This window comes from Chlamydotis macqueenii, chromosome 28 (genome assembly GCF_036417535.1).
Source record: "Chlamydotis macqueenii isolate bChlMac1 chromosome 28, bChlMac1.mat, whole genome shotgun sequence".
NCBI classification, from domain to species: Eukaryota; Metazoa; Chordata; class Aves; order Otidiformes; family Otididae; genus Chlamydotis; species Chlamydotis macqueenii.
The window spans coordinates 1827040-1850925 of record NC_141583.1 but is presented as its reverse complement, the minus strand read 5'-3'; the positions used below and the strand labels follow the sequence as shown (position 1 = coordinate 1850925).

The 23886-nt window shown below is 56.1% G+C and overlaps 1 protein-coding gene and 1 long non-coding RNA gene across 5 annotated transcripts in view; both read left to right on the top strand.

Moving 5' to 3' along the window:
- The first annotated feature begins 88 nt into the window (after window positions 1-88).
- LOC147597271 (uncharacterized) lies at window positions 89-10201 on the top strand. Of its 3 annotated transcripts, none has more exons than XR_015261241.1 (6): window positions 89-445; window positions 3177-3397; window positions 5522-5557; window positions 6050-6604; window positions 7803-7977; window positions 8738-10201. It is a non-coding gene; the product is annotated as an uncharacterized LOC147597271 (long non-coding RNA). The 3 variants fall into 3 exon arrangements; XR_015261240.1 differs by lacking the exons at window positions 89-445; window positions 3177-3397 and adding exons at window positions 3432-3492; window positions 3676-3924; XR_015261239.1 differs by lacking the exons at window positions 89-445; window positions 3177-3397 and adding an exon at window positions 3521-3924.
- A 5883-nt stretch (window positions 10202-16084) lies between these two features.
- Window positions 16085-23886, top strand: part of OTUD7B (OTU deubiquitinase 7B) — a 30173-nt gene continuing 22371 nt past the window's right edge. Inside the window, exon 1 of one of the 2 annotated variants that reach the window (XM_086768276.1) lies at window positions 16085-16200. Coding sequence is in view for 1 of the 2 variants with exons in the window: in XM_086768277.1 (XP_086624403.1) it covers window positions 16185-16200 (16 nt within the window). In the remaining variant the exon portion in view is untranslated. The remainder of the gene's footprint in view (window positions 16201-23886) is intronic. The other variant, XM_086768277.1, reaches the window with a different exon arrangement.

Here is a 23886-nt window from a genome sequence, read left to right as displayed (position 1 = left end):
GGGTCCGGACTACAGCTCCCAGCGTGCCCCGCGGCTCGGCCCCGCCCTCCACTCCGCCCCGCGCCGGGGCCTGCTGGGGTCCGGGGCCGCGGGAAGCGGCGGCGTCGGCCGGACACGGCCGCGGGGGGAGGCGGTACCCGCCCGGGCCTGGTCCCTCCGCCCTCCCTAAGGGCCTGAGCGGGGCCCGAGCTGGGCAGGGCGTGGAAACGGCCTGGGAGGGGGAAAGACTAGGCCCTCCGCCCGCTGCCCTCGGCGGGCGCCGGGCCCGCCTCTGTCCCGGGCCGTGCGCTGCCCCCAGCCCCTCCTCTGCCCCCAGTGCCGGGGCACCAAACCCTGCTCCGTGCCCTCCCTGTGCGCCAGACCTCTGTCCCCGCTGCGGGGCACCCTCCCACAACGCCACGGCCTGACGAAGGCAGATCCCTCCCTTCGGCACCCTCGCCGCCAGGTTTGTTTTTTCCCGCAAACAGCAGGTTAAAAAGATGCATTAAAATAGAATTTCCTTATTGTGCGGAATCAAATAATCAGGGCGATTCTTTCTGACCAGGAGTTTACCACCAGTAGAACCCACCAAGCCAGCTGGGACCCAGCTCTGGGAAGGTCTCGGCCTGGGCGAGGTGAAGCGGGGCCGGTGCCTGGCCGCGTCCCGTGGACAAACCCTGGCCCCGAACCCCGGTTATTCAGCCAGGCGGGTTTTTGAGGTCCACGCCCTATGCCAGCCAGCCAGCTTGGCTTCCAAAACCAAACAAAATTTGTAAGAATTAATCTCTTAAAAAGACCCGCAGCAGTGCCAGGGTTCGGGGGTTTTCGCTGCTCCCCCTCCGCATCTCTCCTCGTCAGGGCGGGAGCGCAGCGGTTGACCTTCAGGGGATAACTCGCGTGGCTGGAGCTGCTGTCTGTTTTGCCAGCCTTTAGAAGAGCGGGACTCTCTGCTATTTATTCTGCTGCTATTACTGCTGCTGCGTGTGACAATTTTGGAGAAGGGCTGTTATGGTCATAAAAATGGAATCACCTACCGTGCGTGTTTTATCCAGATAAACGGTGAGCAGGTGTTGGTGGCAAGTGAAAGCTATTTGCAAATCTTGTAAGTACCCTTTCGTAAAAGCTGACACAGAGGAACTCTTCCGTGCTTACAGTTCATCTTCTGTTCTGCTTGATTTATATTTAATAGACATCAGCATACATTCCGGACTTAGGGACAGCGCTTAGGATTTTTCTATTTTATAGGAAAAATAAAGATCAGAGAAAGAGGGTTGTCCAGGAAATCTTTTCCTTTTGAGGCAGCAGCCAGTCTGTAAGTAATATTTATGAAAGCGTTCCTGGAGGCATTCACACCGTGCAGACCATGGAAGTTTGTGTGCGGAGACGAGAGGTGCAGTTTCTCCGCACCGTAGCGTAACGCAGCTGTTCCGAAGTGTCAGACCTTCCCCAGCTACATTGAGCTGAACATAACTCATATTTTCTCTCCTTACAAGCCGCAATGTTTTACCTTTCTAGCGAGTAAGTGGGATGAGGTTTAGAAATCCCAGCCACTGTATGCAAAAAGCAGTTGCAGTCAAGTGCTGAGAAATATCCCCATGAAGTGAGCTGGGAAAGTTTGGCTTTTAAAAACCTGTAATTGCTATAAAGATGGATGTTAGAGGAATACCTACATACATTAGGGCTAAGACAAGGCTCTGTTTTCCCAAAGTTGCCTCGTGTCCGTAAGTAACACCAACACACTCAAGACGAAAGGGAGCGCAGTCTTTTTGCTTGGTATCAAGAAAAGCAGGTGCCTGAGCGTCTGTTCACTGTTCCTACAAACTTGGCCTGGACAGAGGAAAGATGCAGCTGTGTCTCCAAAATAAGACAGGAGGCAACAATCTTAAAATACTTCCCTTAGTCCGAGCACGCGGACTAACCCAAAGCGTTTGGGTTTGGTCGTAGTTTGAGTGCTGGAGTGATGTGGTGAGGACGACCCGGACCCTCCGCAACACACACATCACGTACGAGCAAACGTCTCTTGGCTGCTGTCCTTTCTGCCACCAGGCAGCTGGGACGTTTCAGCGTTTATTGTCGTTGAAAGGAAAAAACATCCTTACCCTGAAATGAGCAGGTATTTTTGTACTCTCCCTTGGCCCTGGAAAGCCATAAACGTTGCAATAGGGGAAATGCAGTCAGCGCAAGCGGACTGTTTGTGGACTTTATGAGATTACGTTGGTTTGGCATCGACTTGGCGCGGTAACTCAGGACAGCACGCAAGTAAAGACCAAAATGCAAAGCTACATGTATTTTAAAATCCGAGACGCTTAACCAGCCCTAAAGAAAGCTGCCGTGAAGGCTGTGCGGAGGTGATACTGCTCTTAATGTTCAAATCACAACAGTTATTTCCTATCCTACATCCAGGAAATCGATGCTTTGTGGACCAAAAATAGGAAGCTAAAAAATGCGGAACGTTTTACATTTTTGTTTAAGTGTGTAGGCAGTTTGCTGCATGACATCTCTTTGCAGTTGCTCGGGGAACAATCACGCACATCAGTTCACCACCTTTGGTTTTGCCAGCACACAGAGGCTTCGCTGCTGGTGTTTCTATATTTGTGCTCGTTGCTATTTTCATGCTGGTTTCTCTTCCTCAGAACTCAAGGCTGCGACATCAAACAAAAGCTGTATTATCTAGAGTGCACCGAAGCGTTTCCCAACAGGAAATTCTTTATCGTTAACATTTCATAAATGAGAAACGGAATTGAAGAGCAAATGTTTGCTATGAAAAATCTTTAAATACAATAAACATGGAGGGAAAATAGTGTGGAAAAAAACAATTGTGTATGCTTATAAAGCTGACTGCTCTTAAAACGAGCTAGGTGGGATCAAAATGTAGTTTAGATTACTTAAATTCTTACCTAGGAAGCATTCTGATGTGGAGCAGTGTCGAAGCCTGCCTCTCGGTCAGGGGGAACGTGCGCAGAAAGCTGTGTGGAAAGGCTGAGCTCGCTTAGGCCCGTGTTTCACCATCGATGTGACGTTTTGCAGGGTCAGGCGCATAAATCGTTCACAGCCAAACGCGCTGCAGTGAAAGACAAGTCTACTGAGATATCAGCGGGTTAGAAAAACAGTGAGTTTTACGTGAGTTGGGTAAACAGAGCTTCATCTTTTGGTTTGGGTAGCAAAAAAAAAATGTTTCGTTCCTTTTTTCTTCCTAGACTGGGCATTAAGGACAGAAGAGCATGAAAAGCAGGGATGAGAATTACCTGACATCGGGTTACAGTGACGTACAGCTGCGCTAAACTAATGCGCCTTTGCGGTTTAGAAGGGCAGAGCGAATCCCACCCTTGATTAATGAATCTCTTCCATTTCTGGTGGCTGAAGTTCTGTGACAGATTGGTGGCTTTGTCTGCTTTGCACTGCAGGATCATTCTGACAAGTAACACATCTGTTTGCATTTTGCTTTGTTTTCGGAGTGAGATCGAGAGACTTCCCGGCGAGACGTCCAGCTACTTAAACGGCACCGACTTCTGGGTAAATACGTCAGTATATTAAAAAAAAAAAAACTTCTGAGAGCGTTTTAATGAGACTAAATCTCCTCTAAAGCACACAGTTCTGCTATGTGCCGCTGTGGCATGAAAAATAATCAGGGGATGGGAAGGAGGCACTGGAGACATTAATTGTGAACACAACTGGAGTTTGTGCATTTGTTTGTAGGCGCTGGGCAAGTGTCAGAAACGGTTAAAAACACCCTGAATCCCAAAATGCAGCAAAGGGAAACCAGTTGGAAACCGGCGCCGTGTCCCCTCCATCTGCCTTAGAGAAACACTTGTTCGGGATGCAAGGCTTCTGCGTAAACTGCAAAGTGGACTTCTTGTTAAAAACATACCTTGCTTTTTACGATAGCTTAGAAAATGCACCGTGTCTCTTGTTTAGCACAAGAGTTGAAGCATCTCGCCAGCCCACGTATGTTATTTTTAACCGCTGAAAGCACGGCTGGAAATAGTCGTAAAGAATGTTCCCCTTTATATGTAAAATCGTTCTGTGTGCAAGGAGGTGGTTGGTGACAGCCAACATGGCTTCACCAAGGGCAGATCGTGCCTGACCAATTTGGTGGCCTTCTATGACAGGGTAACAGCATCAGTGGACAAGGGACGAGCAACTGACATCATCTACCTGGACTTGTGCAAAGCTTTTGACACTGTCCCGCACGACATCCTTCTCTCTAAACTGGAGAGACATGGGTGTGATGGACGGACCACTCGGTGGATAAGGAGTTGGCTGGATGGCCGCACTCAGAGAGTGGTGGTTAATGGCTCACGGTCCATGTGGAGACCGGTCACGAGTGGCGTCCCTCAGGGGTCCGTGCTGGGCCCGGCCCTGTTCAGCATCTTTGTCGGCGACATGGACAGTGGGGTAGAGTGCACCCTCAGCAAGTTGGCCGATGACACCAGGTTGTGTGGTGCCGTCGACACGCTGGAAGGGAGGGATGCCATCCAGAGGGACCTGGACAGGCTGGAGAGGTGGGCCCATGCCAACCTCATGAAGTTCAACCAGGCCAAGTGCAAGGTCCTGCACCTGGGTCGGGGCAATCCCAGGCACAAATCCAGGCTGGGCGGGGAATGGATGGAGAGCAGCCCTGAGGAGAAGGACTTGGGAGTGCTGGTGGATGAGAAGCTCAACGTGAGCCGGCAATGCGCCCTTGTGCCCAGAAGGCCAACGGCATCCTGGGCTGCATCAAGAGGAGCGTGGCCAGCAGGTCGAGGGAGGGGATTCTGCCCCTCTACTCCGCTCTGGTGAGACCCCACCTGGAGTACTGTGTCCAGTTCTGGAGCCCCCAACACAAGAAGGACATGGACCAGTTGGAGAAGGTCCAGAGGAGGCCACGAAGATGATAAAAGGGCTGGAGCAGCTCTGCTGTGAGGCCAGGCTGAGAGAGCTGGGGCTGCTCAGCCTGGAGAAGAGGAGGCTCCAGGCAGACGTTAGGGCAGCCTCCCAGTGCCCAAAGGGGGCTGCCGGAAAGATGGGGAGAGGCTGTTCAGAGGGCCTGTTGTGATAGGACAAAGGGTAATGGCTTTAACACAGAGGGAGGTAGATTCAGATTGTATATTAGGAAAAAATTTTTTACAATGAGGGTTGTAGAACACTGGAACAGGTTGCCCAGAGAGGCGGTGGATGCCCATCCCTGGAAACATCCCAGGCCAGGTTGGCCGGGGCTCTGAGCAACCTGATCTGGTTGGAGATGTCCCTGCTTCTGGCAGGGGGGTTGGGCTGGATGGCCTTTGAAGGTCCCTTCCAACCCAAACCAGTCTGTGATTCTATGATTCTATGTGTTTGGCAGCATACTCCAGCGATCCGCTTCCTCACTGCCTGTGGCCGCTGTAAGTAATTTAGAATGAAAACATTTGTGTAGCCTTCGCAGTCTGACTAGGGTAATTGAGTTTAAAAGACATTAGAACAAAAAAATATTTTGCATTCAGAGTTATAACTTGGATACGAAGCACGCGGACTGCAGGTAACCCCAAATGTTAACGCGATTGTGTTTCTATTTTTAAATTGGCAGATAAGAGAGCCCCGGGAAACGGACCCAACGTGCGAGGTGAGCCATGGGAAATGTTTGCTTTGCCAACGCCTCTCAGAATAACAACATGAGATCGTGTATGACATCATCACGTTCAAAATTTCATTTTTTAGCTGAACAGCTTAAAAAAATTAAGTGAAAACCCAAGCTTTTCATTGCTGCTGAGGTGATTAAGTTGCCTGTTAGTTAGCAGAAATTTTGTATGCATTCCAAGGTGTTTTCACAAAACTGGTGGCTACATATGCATCTTTTATTTTAATTTAAAGTTGTAAAAATCTTTATTTTCATTTGTTTTGTTTAAGAAAAAAAAACTTGAAAAGCATTGACACCCCATATCACTATAATTTAATTATCAGTTTTAATTAAAGCCCTGGAATTGAAGAAGAGTGGAGCAGCTTAGAGTAAATAAACATTTAAACATAAATAGCCCCAACGTGCAGCTTCTGGGGAAAACCCCAAGAGATGAGGAGCATTTTAAAAGCGATTTTCATTGCGTTTGAATTCCTGCAGCACTCAGGCAGAGGGCGCCGGCGGAGCGGAGGAGAGGAAGAACTGCGCATCCTCTTCAGGATGGCACCAGGAGAACACCCACCGCACAGGATTAAACCAAATTTATTGGGCATGGCTGTGATATCTGGAGGGGTGTTGCTGAGATGGAGCAATGCCCCAAAATACGTGAAGTTGGCTTGGAATACGACGTGGCCAGTGACTCAGGGCTGGGCCTCAGCATCCCGTGACACAGGGGAATTTAAAACCAGAGGGTGAGCAAGCGATGGCTGTGTCTCACCGCTGCGTTTGCCATGCCATGCCAGGCGCGTCATTCAAGCAGCTTTCCACCAGCTGGAGTAAAAAGTCATTAAAATGGAATGGCAAATGGGGTCGGTCGCAAGGTGTAGCTGTAACGAAGAGACCTTGGCGGTCTGACAGAAAATGTTTGAACGTCTGGGACAACTCTGTGCGCAGCTGCGATACGCGGGTCACCGAATTCACAGAAGTCCCGCAGCTCAATCTCGATACGTCTTGCCAGAGTGATCTGGAAGAAAAAAAAAGAAGCTGGTCTTGAAGGTCAGGGGATCTTGTTGCTCCTCCTGTGGGAAAATCCTCCTACCACATGGGCTCGGGCGTAGGATCCGAGCCCGGGTGTTGGCAGCGGCAGGAGGCTGCTGGGGAAGCCTGGTGCCGTTCCCGTCTCTCCCTCTTCCATCCTTCTGCTCCTTACACCCCAGATCACGCAAGTTTTGAAACTTGTGCTTGTACCAAGGAGTGCTTGGTAAATCAGAAGAGCGTCCTTCCAGGTTCAAAGTACGGGAGTGTTTCTTGGTGTTACAGAAAATGAGGTAATGCTCCTCTTCAGGAACAGCGCTGGATGAGTAACGGTCGAGCAGGCAGAACAGCCCTTGCTCCTGCTAATCGCAGTTGGGATTAGCTGCTATTCCTAGAGGGACAGAGCTAAAAAGGGGCCGCACGAAACACAGCCAGTGCACCCTCACTGATCGCTATTTATAGAAGAATGGATAAATGAATAAATCCTGCCTTTCACTTCCAATTAAGCAGCTCCCCTTTTCTTCAGCGAGTAACCTACGCATCTGTTGTCCTTCAAGCCCTTAGCTCACCGGTTGAGGTCACATTCTAAATTTCAGTTCACCGTTCAAAATAGGTTGGGTCTTCTTCCTGCAGAGCAGTTGGAGGCCAGGAAGTTTTGCGTACGTACAGATCTTGATACAAAAAAAGATTTGTGTGGTCTGGAAGGTTCAGGATTTCTCTGGAAAAAAATACGATTCCAGGCTCCTGATTTTACTCCTCATCTCCTGGCACCTTACTGAAGGAGTTGGGGGGAGTACTCACGGCAAAAAGTGCTGCTTGGTGTGCATACTGACTGCAAACTGAATTAAAAAATAGGTATTTAATTGCATCCTAGTGTTTTCTGGCCTTGTTTAGGTTTTAAATTATTTAGTGTCTGCAAAGTACTTAGCATTTAATTATTTGTCCATTTTTCTTGGAAATGCCTTTGTAATGATGTCAGTGATAATTTTTTTCAACTAAATAAGCCCAGAGTGTTGTCTCCTTCTTAAATACATCCTTGTAATTGTCCTTAAGGGAGGACAAATGCCTTTTTGTGCCTTTGCTGTGACAGATTTGACTAAATGAGTTGCAAATCAAAAGTATAATGCAATAATTATTTTCTTATTTTAACATTCATATTCTACTATCAACAAGGATTCACAGTTCATGTGATTAATGGGGGAATATTCTTTGGTTACAGGACTGCTGCAACTCACACCAGTGAAGAAAGCTGGAGGTAACGTGTAACAGAATTCAGGTAGCAGTAGGCAGCTCTGAAAATAACGTCGAATGCTTGCAAGACGTTCAACCACAGAGAAATACACAACCAGCGGTAAATCATCCTCCGCTGCTAGAGCCTGGGTTCAAATCACCAGGTAAGGGATTGTATTTTAATGTCTCTTCAGAACACCTGTGAGTCGGGGGCTTTTTGTTCTGCCTGTGTGCCGAGCCCAGCAGCTGGGCTGGCACCAAGATCCCGCAAGGTCCTGTAGCACAAACACATCAAATAATAACGATAACGGACGGATCCCAGCACCTTCTCGAAAAGTACAAGCAAACAGCAATGCTGAACACGAGTTAGAGGTACGCTAGCTTTGGAGGAATGACCCAGTTCATTTATTTGAAACGATAAAGCAGATCTCCCGATGCAGATTTTATCTTTTAGTCCATTTATTTGCCTTCTAAACTCAACGGGATGTTTGGAGAGTCGCTGGCCCAGGTAATTCAAACACCTTGGCTTCAGGTGAATCCAGAAAGTGGTGGTCAGATGCTTCTTCTTTTGAATCTTTTTGTTTTCCCCTTCCCCCTTCTGAGCTCTGCCGACATACCACGGTGTTGGCCTCCAAAATCGGTCCTACAACTCTGCTCCGCACTTTTATTCGTACAAAAGGGTGCAGCGCTTTGGGAACTGCGGACGAAAGGGAACCGCAGTAAAATCACAGTAAAACCTGCAGTTTTCAGAAGTCCAAGGCTCTCCTATCAGAGGACAGTCCCGAACTCTGCCTTGCTGTCCTGGTGAGCCCAGCAGACAGGGGCATCCATCTTGTTAGATACTTCTCCATTATTTGCAGAAAAGACATTTAAAGCAACTGTATTTTATTTTGAAAAAATCTTTACAGGTTTCCTTTCCCACAGGATGTCTTTGGGTGGTGGAAGAGCTCTTTAATGTCAACAGGACTTGTTGCTGGACAATGTAATGTTTGGCATTTAAATCTTCCTTGAGGATTCATTCAAATATATATTTGTATAAATAAAAATCTATTTAATCTCATTAATAATTACTGTAGTCCAATTACTATTTAAACAGCATGAGAACAGCTTCAGGGGCAGATTTTGGTGCCTAAGTTTAGTCAAGAGGATTGTCCCAGGATTACGGTGCTGTCTATTTTAAGAGATCAAATTTTATCTTGATTATTTAAAAAGGAGTGGGATTTTCCTCCACTCGTTTCAAAGAGAAAGTTGGCCAAGGCAGTCTGCATTTCCTGGGACAGCACACGCTACCACAGAACAGAAAATTCCTGCTCTCTGCAACCTTTGATTCACATCCTCGTCTGTCTCACATCTGTGAAATGCTTCTACTTCGCTCTCAACGTAGGAAAGTCGTTTTTCCCATCTCTGCTGTAGCAGATAAGATCCACGCTTTCACCAAATTTCAGTGGCGGTCCCAGGAAACAGCAACAACCAGGGACTGGTGTGAGAAGAGCTCCTCCTGTCCAGAGAAACTCCACAGACTCACGCTTCACGTGGAAGATATTCTAAGCAGCTATTTTATATTTGACCCAAGTATCAAACCAGTAACGCTACTGGATCAGACTGCGCTTCCTTTATTCCTCCCTGCTCTAAAACGGTTTCAGCCGTGCCTTTGGTTGTGACACTCGTGCACAACTGCTCAGCTCCAGCTGTCAGATTGAACACAAGCTCGTAAGTGAAATCCCAGAGGTTCAGGCTGGAAATGATGTTGATGCAAACAACGCCGTGGAATGACTCCCTGGGTTGTGGGTTCTTGGTGCCAGTCGCAAACCAGACACGTCGAGTTAGAAAAATTCAGATGCGTCCCTTGGAGCCAGATATCTCGGCCGTTCTGATGTCAGCATCTGCTTCCCACTAATGTCATTTGTGCCTGACGAACCCGTTAGCCAACGTACAATATTCCAGTTCTAAAGCTTTCTGCCTGCTGGGAAGAGAGAGCCGACGTGCAGAAAGCCATCAGGTGAAGAGGAGGTCATCCTTCCGCACACTGACGATACCGCAAGGGAACCAAACTGGCTTCGGGTTGTCTCCCCAAATTCCTCTTAAAAGCAGCAGTCTTCTAACTGAAGAAACACCGTGAGCATTTCTCTTGAGCCCCGTTGCACCCCATCCACCTGTGGGTTGTGGTATCCACGGGCAAATCAACCCGTGGCGTAAGTGAGTCCAGCTCTGGGAACGGGCCCAGAACTAAGCATTTGCTCCAATAAATTAACATCTTCGGTTCCGCAACAAAATCATCTTCTGTCGTGTCAGTAAAAGGAGAGAGGAAGAACAGAGCGCTGCCAGCAGGAGGGAGCTGAAATTCATGCAAACTTTGAAAAATAGAGTAGTTGCTTAGAAACAATTGTGCCTGTGTGTCTCATGATGTTTTTCTTCCTCTGGTTTCCATTAACACGAAATAATTTTCTTTACCTATCTCTCTCCTGTGTGCAAGAAACTTCACAGCGTCTGAGTCCCGGCCCTGGCTCTGCATCTGGTTTCTGGTGACCTGGGAAAACCCCGACCCTTTCCCCGTGCCTCAGTTCTTATGCCCTAGAACGACGCTCGTGTCCGAGACTTCTCCTGCCACAGCGTTCAGGTCTCCTCAGGAAAGAGGCTCTTGGCAAGGAAAATAAGGTTTGGATGAGTTTCCATCTCTGAAGAGTTTCAGGCCTGCGAAGCCAAAATTCGTTTGTTTTCCTGTTAGCTTTCCTTGTCGGCTGCCATTTAACCCTCTGCTTTTCTAACAGAGTGAAAAAAAAAAGTCACTGCACCCTGAGCGGGCATGTCTTTTTTTCCTACTCAATTACCTCTCGTTAGTAAATACCAGTAACTCCATTTAACTGCCTTGGGAACAATTCCTGCATCTGCTGGGCTGGCCTGCAGTAAGTCTTGTGGTTTCCTGTTGCCCTTGGAGAATGAGCACACTTCATTATGTGGAACGGTTTACTTCACCTCATTATTTTTTCATAATCTTATTGTGCTTCCCCTTTTAACAGTGACAGGGAAGAAAAAAAAAAGCAAAGAAACAAGCAAAGGTGCTTTTGGGTCCAGAACTTTATCCACTGTCTTTTGGAAACGGCATGTACGTGTCAGTTATGTGGAGTTAATTGGCCGCTCCATGAGGTTTTTTGGAAAAGTCAAGTGAGTTTTAAGGCAAGAAAAGCTCTTTCATAACCCCGCTAGCCGAGGCCTTTAAATGTCTTCTTCACAAATCACTCCAGAGCTAACCGGTCGAGCCCAAGCTAAGCTGAAGAGGCATCATGTCTGCAATCCCTGTGCTTCCTCCTCATGCGTTCCTCTTCACCAGTGAAACGATTTCTGTACAGAGCCCTGACAGCGGCGGTCCTGGGCTGACGAGTGCCTTGCCTCGCTTCTTCAGTGTCTTGGTGATGCTGGCCATCTGCTCCCCTGCCTTTATCCCCCTCTGCTCCAATCCCTGATCCTCTTTGTGGCACCTTCTTTTTTATCCTAACGTCCCCTAACAAATCCAGGCGAGTCATTGCGCTCGGTCAAGCCTGCGGTTTAATCTTCCTTCGTATCCATGATGTAAAGCGCCGTAACGGTGCTGGTGTGTCACGCTGTCTGTAAGGACAACGGGCATTTAACGGCCGCTTTAGCCGTCTGGATACCAGCCCCGTGCTGCGCTGGGCATTCATTCTGCTGGTGACCGGCGCCCGAAGCTTCAGGAGAAAGGGAAAAGCTCTAATTTTGCCTGTTGCGTGAAGCTCTGGGTTCGTTCCTCGTCGCCGGCGGAGAGGAGGGTCGCTGTTGTGTGGCCGGTGCGGTTGGATAACTCAAGCTCAGCAGCCAGCCTGAAAATCAGCTCCTCAGCCGGCCGCAGTGCGGCTGCACGGGGGCTTTACTGCCCTAACTTACAGTGCTGGGACGGAGGCCTGTGTCCCGAGGGAGCAGACCCTGTCTGAGCCTCGGCTGACGCGTCCTGGGGCACCCGGGGCCGTACGGCGCGTCACCCGAGCGCTGGTTTCTGCGCCACCAAGTCAGTAACCTCCTACAAACACACATTTTATCTCACTCTCCCCAGAAGGGACAGTAATATCCAATACAGTGCGACAAGAGTGACTCGGGGCTTTAGTTCAGTTCTGCTTTTACGAGGTTTTAATTTGATTTACAATGTTTTTTTAATTTCCAAAGCGTTAAAAGCCAGACAATCCACGCCAGCTGTCACAAAATTAAGCTTAGCAGTTCATGGGTCAGCCCGACGTATCCAAACAGAGCCGCAGTCGTCTCAGATTTGCTTCTCCTTTGGGCTTTTCCGAAGAAAAGGTCATCCCCCGGGTGTGCCTATGCCAGCAGAGCCAGATGTGGATTCCCCCCGCGGCAGAACCGCAGCCGGCAGCTCCGACTCTGCCTCTCGCCAGAGCCCTGCCTTTCCCTTCTCCCTCCCACGCCAGTTCTGACCGTGGTCCAGATGAAATAACCGGGTGAAGGCTCCGCGTGCATCACGAGGAGAATGAGTGAAAACGGGGTTTAGCAGCCGGGTCGGTTGACGCCTCCCCCCTTGATTTCCTTCCTGGAGCTGGTGCTCTCTTCTTCAGAATGCTTCTCTGTAGTTCCCTTCTTACTTGAGAGCAGCTGCCCCACAGCCCCAGGTCCCAACCCACGCATTTCCTCGCCTTTCTCCGAACCCGGCACGCCGAGGCCGGTCTGACTGCGCTCCATCCCCCTGCAGTTCCCGTCTCCCACTCTCGCTCATCTCCCCGGCAGGATGAACACGTGGCGATGCTCAGGCTCCGCGGATCAACAGGAGCGGTTGGCAGCAGACCCTCCGGGCTTGGAAACATCAGGATTTTCACCTGCTGCTATTGGCGATTAGGGCTGGATTTTGGGAATCCCACTCTCCTTTACCAGCCTGAGCCACTGGGAATGCAAACGAGCCAGAAGTGGGGGCTGCTTCCCGCGTTTGTGAAGTGACTGGAATAAAACTGGTGATGGCTGGAAGGGTTAATGCGGTTCCATAGGCCAAGTCCTCTGAAATCCTCAGATGAAAGGGACGTCAGAAGTGCAAAGCACTTGCACTTGTCCGGCACTCAAGGGGCGACTTGCACAGGAGCTGCTGCGAGGTATCCAGCTAGGAAGTTCTGAGAAAACTTTCATCCAAAGGGAAAAAAAAAAAATCAAATCAAATCAAATCCCTAAACATTCGCTGGAGCTGATGGAGGCGGGTGAAACTGCGTAGCTCAGCGGAGCCGTCCCTGCTTGCGTCGCGCCAGGGTTTGTTCCTGAGCGACTGACGGCACCGCAGCGAGCAGCGAGCGTGGAACCGGTCAGTGGTTTAAGGAGCGTCGGTGTCTGCCGCCAAAGGCGGCTTTGTGCTTGCCGCCGTCGTCGGCTCCCGGCCTGGGTGTTGTGCAGGGACGTACGCGGGGAGTGCACCTGCTGCTCTTCTGCTGGCACCTTGGTTTCGAGTCCAACGAAGAGGCTGAGGCCCAGGGCCCGCTCCTCTGCGCGCTGGAGGACGGGGAGCAATGCTGACGGCGTTTTTGAGGCACAGCCCCGGGTCAGCGCCCCTGCAAACGGCTCCGCTGTATTGAGAACACCGCCGTAACGGCTGGAACAGCGTTCCTGGCTCAGCCCGTCGCCCCTCAGCTGTGTCACGGGCGGTCCTGTTAGACCCCTCCCCGCTGCTCGTCCTCTCCTCCAAAAAAGCCTTTCCCTCGCTCCGGCGTTTTTGCAGAACCGTCCCGCACTTCCACGTTTTGCCCGTCAGAGCATCTGCCGACGGGAACGCCTGCGATCGCTGGCTGTCTCTCGCAGGATCCCGGGATAAGGCTGCTTCCGCGCAGGCCCCGAATCGCAGTGACGGGATCGCAGCGTCACCGAGCTCCGGGTCAGCGGGCGGTCGCCTGCCTGGGAGAGCGACACCGGGAACAGCACCCGGGCGGGGGAGTTGCGTGGAGGTGCGTGTGAGCTCAAAATCTTGTGAAGGGACGCTGAGGAGGTAAAAAATCTTGGGCTGAACTTGAAAAACAGAAGAACCAGGCCCAGGCCAACAAGAACCAGGCCCAGGAGAGCGCTGGGGAGCTGCGGAGCAGCTGCGGGTCGGCCCGGGAGCGGCTGCATCACTGCCGCCGTCGCCGCGCGCCGCGTGGTTTCAGACGGAAGGGCAGCGCTGGCGTGACCATCGAAGGGGGCCGAGGCCTCGTACGTCTCCTGAGAGGGAAATTCCTTGAGAAAACCGTTTCTCCCCGCTGTGGAAATGGTTTAAACTAGAACTGGCAGGGAAAAAAAGGCAAGATTTGGCTTTTATTTAACGCTGTGCCTGCCTCGCTGCCCTCTGACAATCGCTGCGGGCGGGCGGAGAGGAGCGGCGATCGCGAGCGGGAGGAGGACACGAAGCCTGGGACGGCTTCCATACCATCGCCATCGGCCGCCTGGGAACCGGGGCGCGCAGAAAGGTCTCGCCGTTGAACAAACACTGCGGCGGGGGGAAAAAAAGGCTGCGGGGCGGCCGGGGCTGCGCGGCACAGACCGTTCTTTCTTTACTGGGCTTTTCTCTGCCCCGACGTGATAAACAATCCCTTTGTGCGAGACATAAACAACGCGAGGGTGCTGGTGGAGAACAAAGGCCGCGATTCAGCGCCGGGATCAGCTGAACGCCGCGCATGACAGGCCCCGCGCCGCTCCTCCCGCGTGGGGCTTCGCCACCGGCCGCCACCGGCCCCGGCGGCCCCCGCGCCCCAGCCGCCGCCGCCGCCCTGGGGCCCTCTCCCCGCTTTTCTCCAGGGAACGCGGTTGTGCAGAGGAAAGGCTGAGCGGGGATGGACCAGAGCGGCAAATACGCCCGAGCGGCGGTTCCCCGCCGGAGATTTCCCGGCACGGCCCAACACCCGCGGCACGGTGGGCGGCAGCACGAGTCTCCCCGCTCGGCCGCCGAAACCTGCCGCTGGGCTTTGCGAGGACGCGTCCGCCCGGCTGCGAGAAACAGCGCCGGGGCACATTCTCCGCGCGCTTCGCCCACGGGCGCCCGCGGCAAGGGGAATGCCAAGCGCGCGGCTGGGCGGACGCTGCGTCCCGCCAGGCCCCGCTGCGGCCGACCCGCTCAGCATTGTCCCCCCGCGCCGGGGCGGCTTTGCCTTCCCGGGGGGCGCGGCCGCTCACCCCGCGCCTTTCCCCGGCAGCGAAAGCAACTCCCACTGGGAATGCGCCACAGGGGACCAGGCACCTTCCCCTCGGCCTCCTGCGTTTGGGGGGCACAGGCCCAGACTGCGGGGTACTGGCCCCACACAGGCCCCATGGAGGGCTACAAGCCCCACGCAGCGGGTGCAGGCCCCACAGGGGTTACAGGCCCCACGCAGGGGGTGCAGGCCCCACACTGGGGATTAAGGACCCACAGAGGGGGTGCAGGCCCCATACAGGCCCCACGCAGGGGTTTCAGGCCCCACAGGCGGGTTCAGGTCCCACGGGGGGGTGCAGGTCCCACACAGGGGGCTCAGACCCCACAGGGGGGTTCAGGTCCCACAGGGGGGTTACAGACCCCACGCAGGCCCCACACAGGGGGTGCAGGCCCCACAGGGGGTTCAGGACCCACAGGAGGGGTGCAGGCCCCACACGGGGTACGGGCCCCATACAGGGGGTTTAGGGCCCCACGCAGGCCCCACGCAGGGGGTGCAGGCCCCACAGGGGGGTTCAGGCCCCACGGGGGGGTTACAGACCCACGCAGGGGGTTCAGGCCCCACGGGGGGGTTCAGGCCCCACGGGGGGGTTACAGACCCACGCAGGGGGTTCAGGCCCCACAGGCGGGTTCAGGCCCCACGGGGGGGTTACAGACCCACGCAGGGGGTGCAGGCCCCACAGGCGGGTTCAGGCCCCACGGGGGGTTACAGACCCACGCAGGGGGTGCAGGCCCCACAGGCGGGTTCAGGCCCCACGGGGGGGTTACAGACCCACGCAGGGGGTTCAGGCCCCACAGGCGGGTTCAGGTCCCACAGGGGGGGTGCAGGCCCCACACAGGGGGCTCAGACCCCACAGGGGGGTTCAGGCCCCACGGGGGGTTACAGACCCACGCAGCCCCCAGGCCCCGCGGGGCGGGTAGTGCCCCTCAGCCCAGCCGCAGGGGGGCGCTCTCCCCTTCCTCCCCCCCCCCCCCGCCCCGCGCAGGCGCCGTGGCGCCGCCGAGCGGGCGGGGGGAGGAGAGGGCGGGGCCGCCCCGGCGCCGCCATTGGCTCGGCCCAGCCCGGCGGGGGCGGGGCTGCGTGCGCCCGCCAAAGCGTTCCGGGCAGGAACGGGGGCGGCGCGGCGTTCCGGGCGGCGGCGGCGGTGCACCGCGCTCCCCTTCCCGCTCCCGCCCCTCCGGGAGCGCGGCCTCGGCGGCGGCCGGGCCCGCAGCGCCATGGAGCCGCGCACAGGTAACGCCCGCTCGGCGGGGGCGGGCTCGGGGAAAGTTTTCGGCGGGGTCGGGCCTGGAGCGGCGGCCTCCGGGCTCCCGGGGCGGCGGCTCCTCCCGCCGGGGTCACGGCGCTGCGCCCGGGTATCGCCCGGTCCCGGTCGGGCTCCCGGTCGCGGCCGGGCCCCGGTTGGGCCCCAGGAGCGAGGGGGTCCCGCTGCAGCTCCCGCGGGCCGAGGAGGGGGGCGGCCGGGCTCCCACTCGCGGCCGCGGCCGGTCCGCCGCCGCCTCCCCGCAGGTTCCTGCCCGGTGAGGAGCCCTGGGTCAGCGGCTCCCCCGCTCCGGCCGGTGGAGGAGCCACCCGAGCGGGGCTTTCGGTGCTTTCGGGGCCGCTCCCAGCGACGTGGGCTCCGCTGAGTCCCGGGGAGGGGAGGCTGAGCCCGGGAGTGACCCGGGACGGCGTCTGCGAGCCCCGAGCCGGGCCTAAGCCAAAGCGGGCCGTGGGGCCGGGGCGGCGGGCGCTGGGCTGTTCCAACGCCCTCGCTCCTGGCGGTTTCGGACCGAACACTTGGAGCCTGGGCGCTTCTCGGCCGTGGTCCGAGCGGGATTGCCGTCCGCAACCTGGCAGTCCCCGCGGCTCTTCCGTCCCGCGTCCGTGTGCCAACTCCGCCGGCGGCCCCGTGCGAGGGCTCTGCCTCGGTGAAAAGCCGCTGTCGCTTTTCCTGGGCCCGTTTAACGGCGCCGGGCGTCGGCGCGCGGGTCTGCGCGTAACCGTCGGGGCTGAGGCCGCGCTCGGGTCGCTCGGCCGTGCCGCAGCGAGACACGAGCTTGAAAACGACTCCGAGAGTTTACCCGTCTTAATCTGGGGAGGAAAGGGGAGTTTCTCATCTGGCTAATTACAGGTTGCCGAGCCGCGGACTCCGTACGCTTTCCTTGTGGGCGAGGAGGCTGGCGGTGAGTCACCGGCTCCAGCATCTCTGACAATCCCGTGCTTAAGGGAAACGTCTTTGCCCCGACGCTCGGCGGTGGGAGTCGCTTACGCAAGGAGCGCGGTAACGGGACGGAGCCTCCCGGGAGGCGGCGACGGCTCCCTGTCACGGCGCGGAGAGCGGCGCTCGTCCCTGCCGCCGCGCCTCTCCCTTTACCTGTCTGTAAAGCGGGCTAAGGCTGGCGCCGTGCCGTATGCGCAGGGATGGCTTGCACGGCGCGTTTGCCGGCGGCGACGCGCTTGCGGCGTGCGGAGGGGACGATTTCTGACTTCGATTTGCAGCGACGATAAAGACGTTAGCGTCAGCTTAAGTTGCGTAGTCGGAAACATCAAACTTGATGGCTGGAAGTCTCCGCGTCGGATCGCTGACAACGTCAGATTTCTTCTTCCTGACCCTGCTGCATCTTTCCGGTCCTCGGCGAAGGCTGATCGCGGTCGCTCCCGTTCGTACGCCGCGGCGGGGCTCTCAGGTTTGGGTTCCCGTTCTGCCGCGCCTCACGCGAGCCCGGCTACTCCCGACCCTGGAGGAGCAGCGCTCTTCGTTACGCCGCGATGTAAAGAGTGCAAACTCCTTATGCCGCAGGAGGAGAGCGGGCTGGCCAGCTGGACTTTAAAGCCTTGTGGCAATCTTCTTTTCTTCGTAGTGTTTAAAATTAAAAAAAAAAAAAAAGCCCTGTGGTGCTGGTTGTAAGGCTTGAATTCGTAGTTTCAGCAGAAGAAAAGCTGTCGTTTGAAGAAGGTGTGGAAGGAAAATGAACAGTTGGCCTTGTGGCATCGCAGCTTTAACCCGCGCGGAGCGGGGACGGCGGGCACCGAGCTCCTTCCTGCTGATCCGGACTCCTTGCTCTGACGTCGTGTGGAAAACATTCACTTCTCAGGAAATACGAGGCACGCTCTCAACAGAAAGTGGATTGGCGAAGCCGCCGCGCAGCAGCTTGAGTGGCGTGTGTCTGCACTGTCGTTTTTTGAGGAAATGTGAGGTTTAAACTCGTTGAACGTGCGTTTTTTGCTTGCTAAAGAGATATAGACAGTGCGGCCGCTCGTGGCTTTCCTACTTGATGCACCTGGAAGGGCCGTCTGTCGGGACGCTCGTTAGGAGCGCGCGGCTCGGAGCCAGCCTTTCTCCGGGCGCGTCCGTAGGCGTGAAACGCTCGCCAGCTCTCGGCGTGCGAGCGGTGGGTGTTGGCGTGCAAACCCCTGCCGAGAACAGCGGGAGGCAGGGGCTGCCAAGAGGAGTTTGCCCCCAAATGTTTACGGAGATCGGGTTCTTCCTCGTGCCTTAATTTTTGTTGGTTTGGCTTTCCGCCGAGAGTTCACCGTGTTTCTGGCGAGCGCCCGCCGCTCGGTGACGTCGCTGTCCGTAGCGGCGCGAGGGCCGTGCTGGAAGGGACGCTCTCTCGCCCCGCATCTCGACAGCGCTGTGGTTAAACTGGAACTCGTCTCTTCAAGTGACAGCAAAACAGATTTACCTGGCAGGAAGAGGGCTGGCTGGGGAGAGAACAACGCTTAACAGGGTGGGAAAATCTGCCGCGGCCTGATCTGCGGAGGCGCTGATTCCGAGCATCCCCCCCGGAGCACAGCGAGCGCTGGCTCGCTCGCCAAACCAGGCTTTGCGCTGGAAATAGTAGCAGCCTGATTTGAGCAGGTGAATTCGCCTCAAACGGCGTTTCCTCGCGTGCAGCCGCTGAGAAAGCTGTGCTCATTTTAGATGTGCGCCTGGGAGTTGGCGAAAACGGGAGGAGAGCCTCAGACGGGTCGTTACTGTAACTGGGGAGCGTGGGGGGAGCCGGTGCCGCTGCGCTCAGCGAACGGTTTGACGGCTTTGTCCAGCCGCAGCGACAGGAAGGGCCAAACTTTACAGCCCTCGATTCCCCGCTGCGCTGGGCTCCTCGCCGTCGGCTCTCGTTCGGCCCAGGCGTAGCCGCGCTTTCGCTCCCGGGGTGCTGCCGCCGCGCCCGCCGGCCTGGCACCTCCCCTGCTCCGGCGCCTGGGCGGCCTGCGGAGACGGGAAGCTGATGCTGAAGTGGAAGCAAGGACGTTGTGAAAATTAGACCGTGCACGCGCGGTAATTGTCCTTATTAATTATTCCGCTGTAATGACAATACTTTTTTTTTTTTAACGCCATGCGTGATCCGCATCGGGCTTTGAGCTGTTCTTTTGCCTCCAGGCAAACAGAAAGTTAGGCTTTGCCGTTCATCCCGAAAAGCGCAACCGCTCTCGGCAGAGGAACGGATAGATGGGAGCGGCGCCGATGCTGCGGGTAGAGCCTCGGAGCGAACGAAGGCGCTGCGTTTGCGCTGGGGACCGTTCTGGCTCTTGCACGGCTCGCGGGCTTCGTTCCCGTGCGGCTGCCGACGTGCTGGAAGAATCTGGGCGTGCAAATTAGCACGGCTGTATTCGGAGCTGGTGGTTGTAGCCCGAAAAACAGGGTGAAGTTTTTGTGTCAGAGCACTGAAGCGCATGAAAGTGGTGGCGTTTTTATAAACTTCGCTGCAGCTCTTGCTTAGCTGCTGCTTTTCTTGTGCTCTGCCTCTCTCGAGAGAGCGTGTTTTTAAGGGCGCCCTTTCCCTGCTGGAAAGCCTCTGCGGGGCCGGCGTGCTGTCCTGGAGCACCCGGACTGTGCCAAAACTCCGCGGGAGGCTTCCGAGGCTTCACGAGGCGGTAGGTCTCCTTGAAGAGCTGCTCCTACCCAGCACGAGACGCTGTAGCCCTGCGACCTCCGCCCTGCAGTCCGTGTCTATTTACAAATATTCCTCTTTCTGCTCGTGAGCCGGCTTCCTTTTCGCATCCACAGCGCCCGTTCCTCGGGCTGAAGGCGCTGGCGAGCTCGCAGGTTCGCTTGCACCTCCCTTGTCAGCAGGAAGAGCTGCTTGGCTGGGCTTTAGGAGGTGATTTTCACCCTCGGTGGCGCGAGAGCTGCGTGGTCCCTGTCCCGTCTCACGCAGCGCCTCGTCGGAGCTTAGCGGCCGTAATGAAGGTACGAGGTCAGGTCGGGTTCGCCGCGGCGGCGCTAATCCCAGCTCTGCGTTTCGGCTGTTCTGGCCCGCGTTAGGTAACCTGCCGGTGGCGGCTCAGGGATGCGGGCTGGGACGGAGGCAGCGCCCCGCGGCCGTGGGAAGGAGGAGAAAGTGAGGAGCCTCCCTCGAGCGCCGTCAAATCCTGCTCGTTTGGCGCTGAGCCGCGTGAGTCGCTCATTTTGCCGGTAGCTGCTCTGATACAGCTCGTTAGCGAAGAGCGGGGCTCGCTCGACTGGACCGCAGCGCTGGTTACGGCACCGAAGTCTCGCCCGCGCCGCACCAGGAGCTGTTTGTTGGGGCAGGGCTTGGGCGCGGGTCTACGTGGGGAGCGAGCAGCCACGTTTTTTGGTTCGGGACTTTGGCGCGTTTCGGCTTGCTGCCGTGCTCGTGGGAGCTTCCTTCTCGTGGTGGGGAGCAAAAAGCTCTGCCAAAACGAGATTTCTCCTGGAGCTCGGCACCTCCTGCCTCAGCTGTCTCCCACAGGTGGCAGCGGGTTTCGGAGGGTCCGGCTCGGAGCCCCTCCTGGCCTCCCTCCCGCCCGCGACGCCGGGGCGTGTGGAGGTGCCGGCCAAGGTCGCGCGCTGACTTTGTGCGCCGGGACCGCAGCCCCGGCGTCCTGGCGCGGGTTCCTGCCCTCCAGACCCAGGCACCCCCGCGGTCCTGCCCCGTCCCGGCTCGGCTTCTGGTTCTTGGTGGGCGCTGGGACTCGGGGGTTTGTCGGTGTGGCGCTGGCCAGGCAGCTTTTTGGAGACTGGCTAAAAAAATAAATAAACGCCCGGTTTTGTCTCTGTTTCTGTTCAACCTGCTTTTGTGCCGGAACTGAAGGTTCCACGCTGTGCTGCTGGTTTGGATAAGGCTGGCTGTCAGAAACCGGGGCGGTCTCGCTGTAAAACGAGCAGAGTGATGGGGGCTCCGAAATATTTGTAAGCCAGAAGCTCTTCCCGAGGATGCCGAGCGCGCGGTGGTAAATCTGCGTTTTCCCTGCTTTCCTCTCGTCTTTGCACGCAGCTCGTAACGCAGCCGGCGCGGTGCCCAGCAGAAACGCGAGAAGAGTTTTGGGAAGCGGAGCTCGTTGTCGCGGTGAGGGCGAGCCTGGTGTCTGGGGCCGGTGTGGAGGCTCCTGTTGTTTGCGGAAGAAGGTTTTGTCCCGGAGGAGTCGTTTCCTGCGCTGGCCGGTGCTGGTGGCGCGCAGAGGACGCGTGCCGCGAGTGTGACAGCGTGCTCAGGCGTGACAGCAGAACGGGGGCAGGTATTTCCAGCAGCAGTGAACTCAGCCGTCCTTGCTGGACAGGGCAATAAAAAAAAAACCTTTTAAAAAAAAAACAAAAAACAATAATGAATCATCCTGGAACCATTTGCTGGCAGTTCCGCGAGGCACTCCGGTCCGGCGGGGCAGCGTGCTGCTCCCTCCCCGTATCGCCGGGCGCTCGTGAGCCGTTCCTCTTCTCCTCTCCTTGCTTGGGTTGGTGTGAGCAACTCCCCGTGGCCTGTACGACTTAGAAACATCTCAAGGTGGGGAGTAATTTGTTAATCAGCTTCTGGCTTGGTTTTCAGCCTCGTTAGTTAAGCTTGATGCAGTCAGAAGCGCATTGGACCTTGGGCTCATGTGAATCTTTAAAAATCAAGGGAGGAAGAGCCGTTAAAACTGGATGAAGCATGGCCTTCGGAGATGTGAGCAACTAATTCTGGGTTTAAATTCGGGCTTACTTAGGAGCTTGTCCGCCTCAAGGAGCGGGATGCCCTTGCCGCTCGCCTCCTGCGAGCTGGAGTGGAAGCTCGGCCGGTGTCCGGCTGCGCGGGTGAAGGCTCGGCCCCGGTGCCGGCGGTTGTTCCTCCTACGGCTGGGCAACAGCGATGCGCGGGTGTTTAAACGGCGTGAACGAGCAGCCGAGTCACGCTCCGCGCGTGCCGACGGGCACGGTGACTTCTCGCAGAGGCTGATCAGCGCTGGGAGCGGCGACGGCCAGCGGCCAGTTTGGGGGCAGAAGGAGCTCCCGTTTGCAGATGAACATTTTTAAAACGCTGCCCTGGATCTGTGCCTCTGGCTACAAGACGAAGGCGCTTGCTGCTTTTCTGGGGTTTTCCCCGAGACTATTTACGAAACGTCCGGCCGTGCCCTGGCTGGGGGGTGGAAGCTCTCGCCAGGCTCGTGTTTTGGCTGCCTAGCGCTCGTCTCTCTCCTGCCTGCGACTCCTTCCAGTGTCTCATCAGGGCGAGGCTTAATTAAGCTTTTTATAGCATTTTACAAGCATTAGCTAACTAACTGCTGTGACGTCCCTGTGGGGTAGGTGTTTTTTGCGCTTAGCCTAATAAAGCCGTGTCTGTCCGCACGGGGACTCGGGGAATCGCGTCGGGAGGGAGACGCTGTTGAGGTGAGGTCGCTGGCGATGCCTCGGCGTTTTGGAGCCGGGCTGCTCTAAACGTACGTGGGTTCCCGGGGGTTTGTGAGCGCTGAGGTTGTCCCGTGCCCGCGTGACGCACCCGATGGAAACGGTAAGGCGACGTCGTGGAGAGGCTCCTGCAGATCCGAGCATCGTTTAAAAACGAGCCGCCCCCGGGCCGGCCGGGGTTGCAGACGTGCTGAGGGAGCGCCGGTGGCCCGCTGATAGCGGTGTCTGCAGCTGGCGTTATCGGCCTGTGCGCGTCGAAGGGGAAAGCGGGGCGAACGTGCGTTCCACGTGAACCGCGCTGAACCTTTCCCCGATTTCTTATCTTTCCGGCGAGAGATCCGGGAGCGTACGGAAGGGCCATGGGGGTGAGGGCGGAGAAAGGTCGACCCGCTGAAACGCCAGCGGCCGATTCTGGGGAACAGCATAAGCCAGGGCCTGAGAGATGCCAGCGTTTGCCTCTGTCGCCAGCTTTCCTTCGGTCAGGAGGCTGGAGCAGCGAGCGGCGCGATTCCCGCTCCTGTCCCTCGTGTTTCGCCCGCGTCATGGCAGAAGGGGCGCTGGGCTCGGGGGCTTCCTGGCCGTCTAGGACATCGTGGCTCCTAAAGCGAGGAGTCGCGCGCGGTTCAAAGACAATACCGACGCCGCTGCCTGCGGCTGGCTCCGTCGGTGCGGCCTCCGTGGAAGGCTCCGTCTGAGCCGCTGCGGCCGACACCAGCAGAAGGTTTGTTTTCTCCGGAGCTTTTCTTCTTCAGGCTCGTCTGCTCTCTTTGTCTTGCTCTGTATTTTAAACTTACCTTCCTCGCGCTGCCTTTTGCTCTGCTGTTGAGTTTGTTCCCCCTGCGGTTTCCCGGTTTTCCACCAAAGCACGCTGAAACCTTGGGAAGCCACGCGCTCTGGCAAAGCCCGTCAGCAAAAGCAGGGCCGATAAACTCTTGCGGTTCCCAAACGTTTGAGCAGAAGTAGTTGGGATGAAAGCCTTCCATGAATTCAGCGCTCCGCGGTTCCCGGGGGAGGACAGCCCCTCGGAGGAGGCTGTGATGACGGGACGATCCTTGTCTGCGGGGTTGCGGCACGGCGTCCAACCTCCCGCCAGCGCGGAGCCCCACGGTGGGATTCGAGCAGACGGCAACCGCGGGGGAGAGAACGGAACGGGCGTGAGGAGACCGCGCCGTCGCAGAGCAAGAAGGGAAGGAGAGGGAATAGCTGCGTCCCTGGGACGCTGCTCCTGTTTGCTCTCTTCATCCCCAGCCATCTTTTCTTCTCCGCTACACAAATTTTTGGGAAACCTCGTTCACGTGAGGCCAAACCCAGAT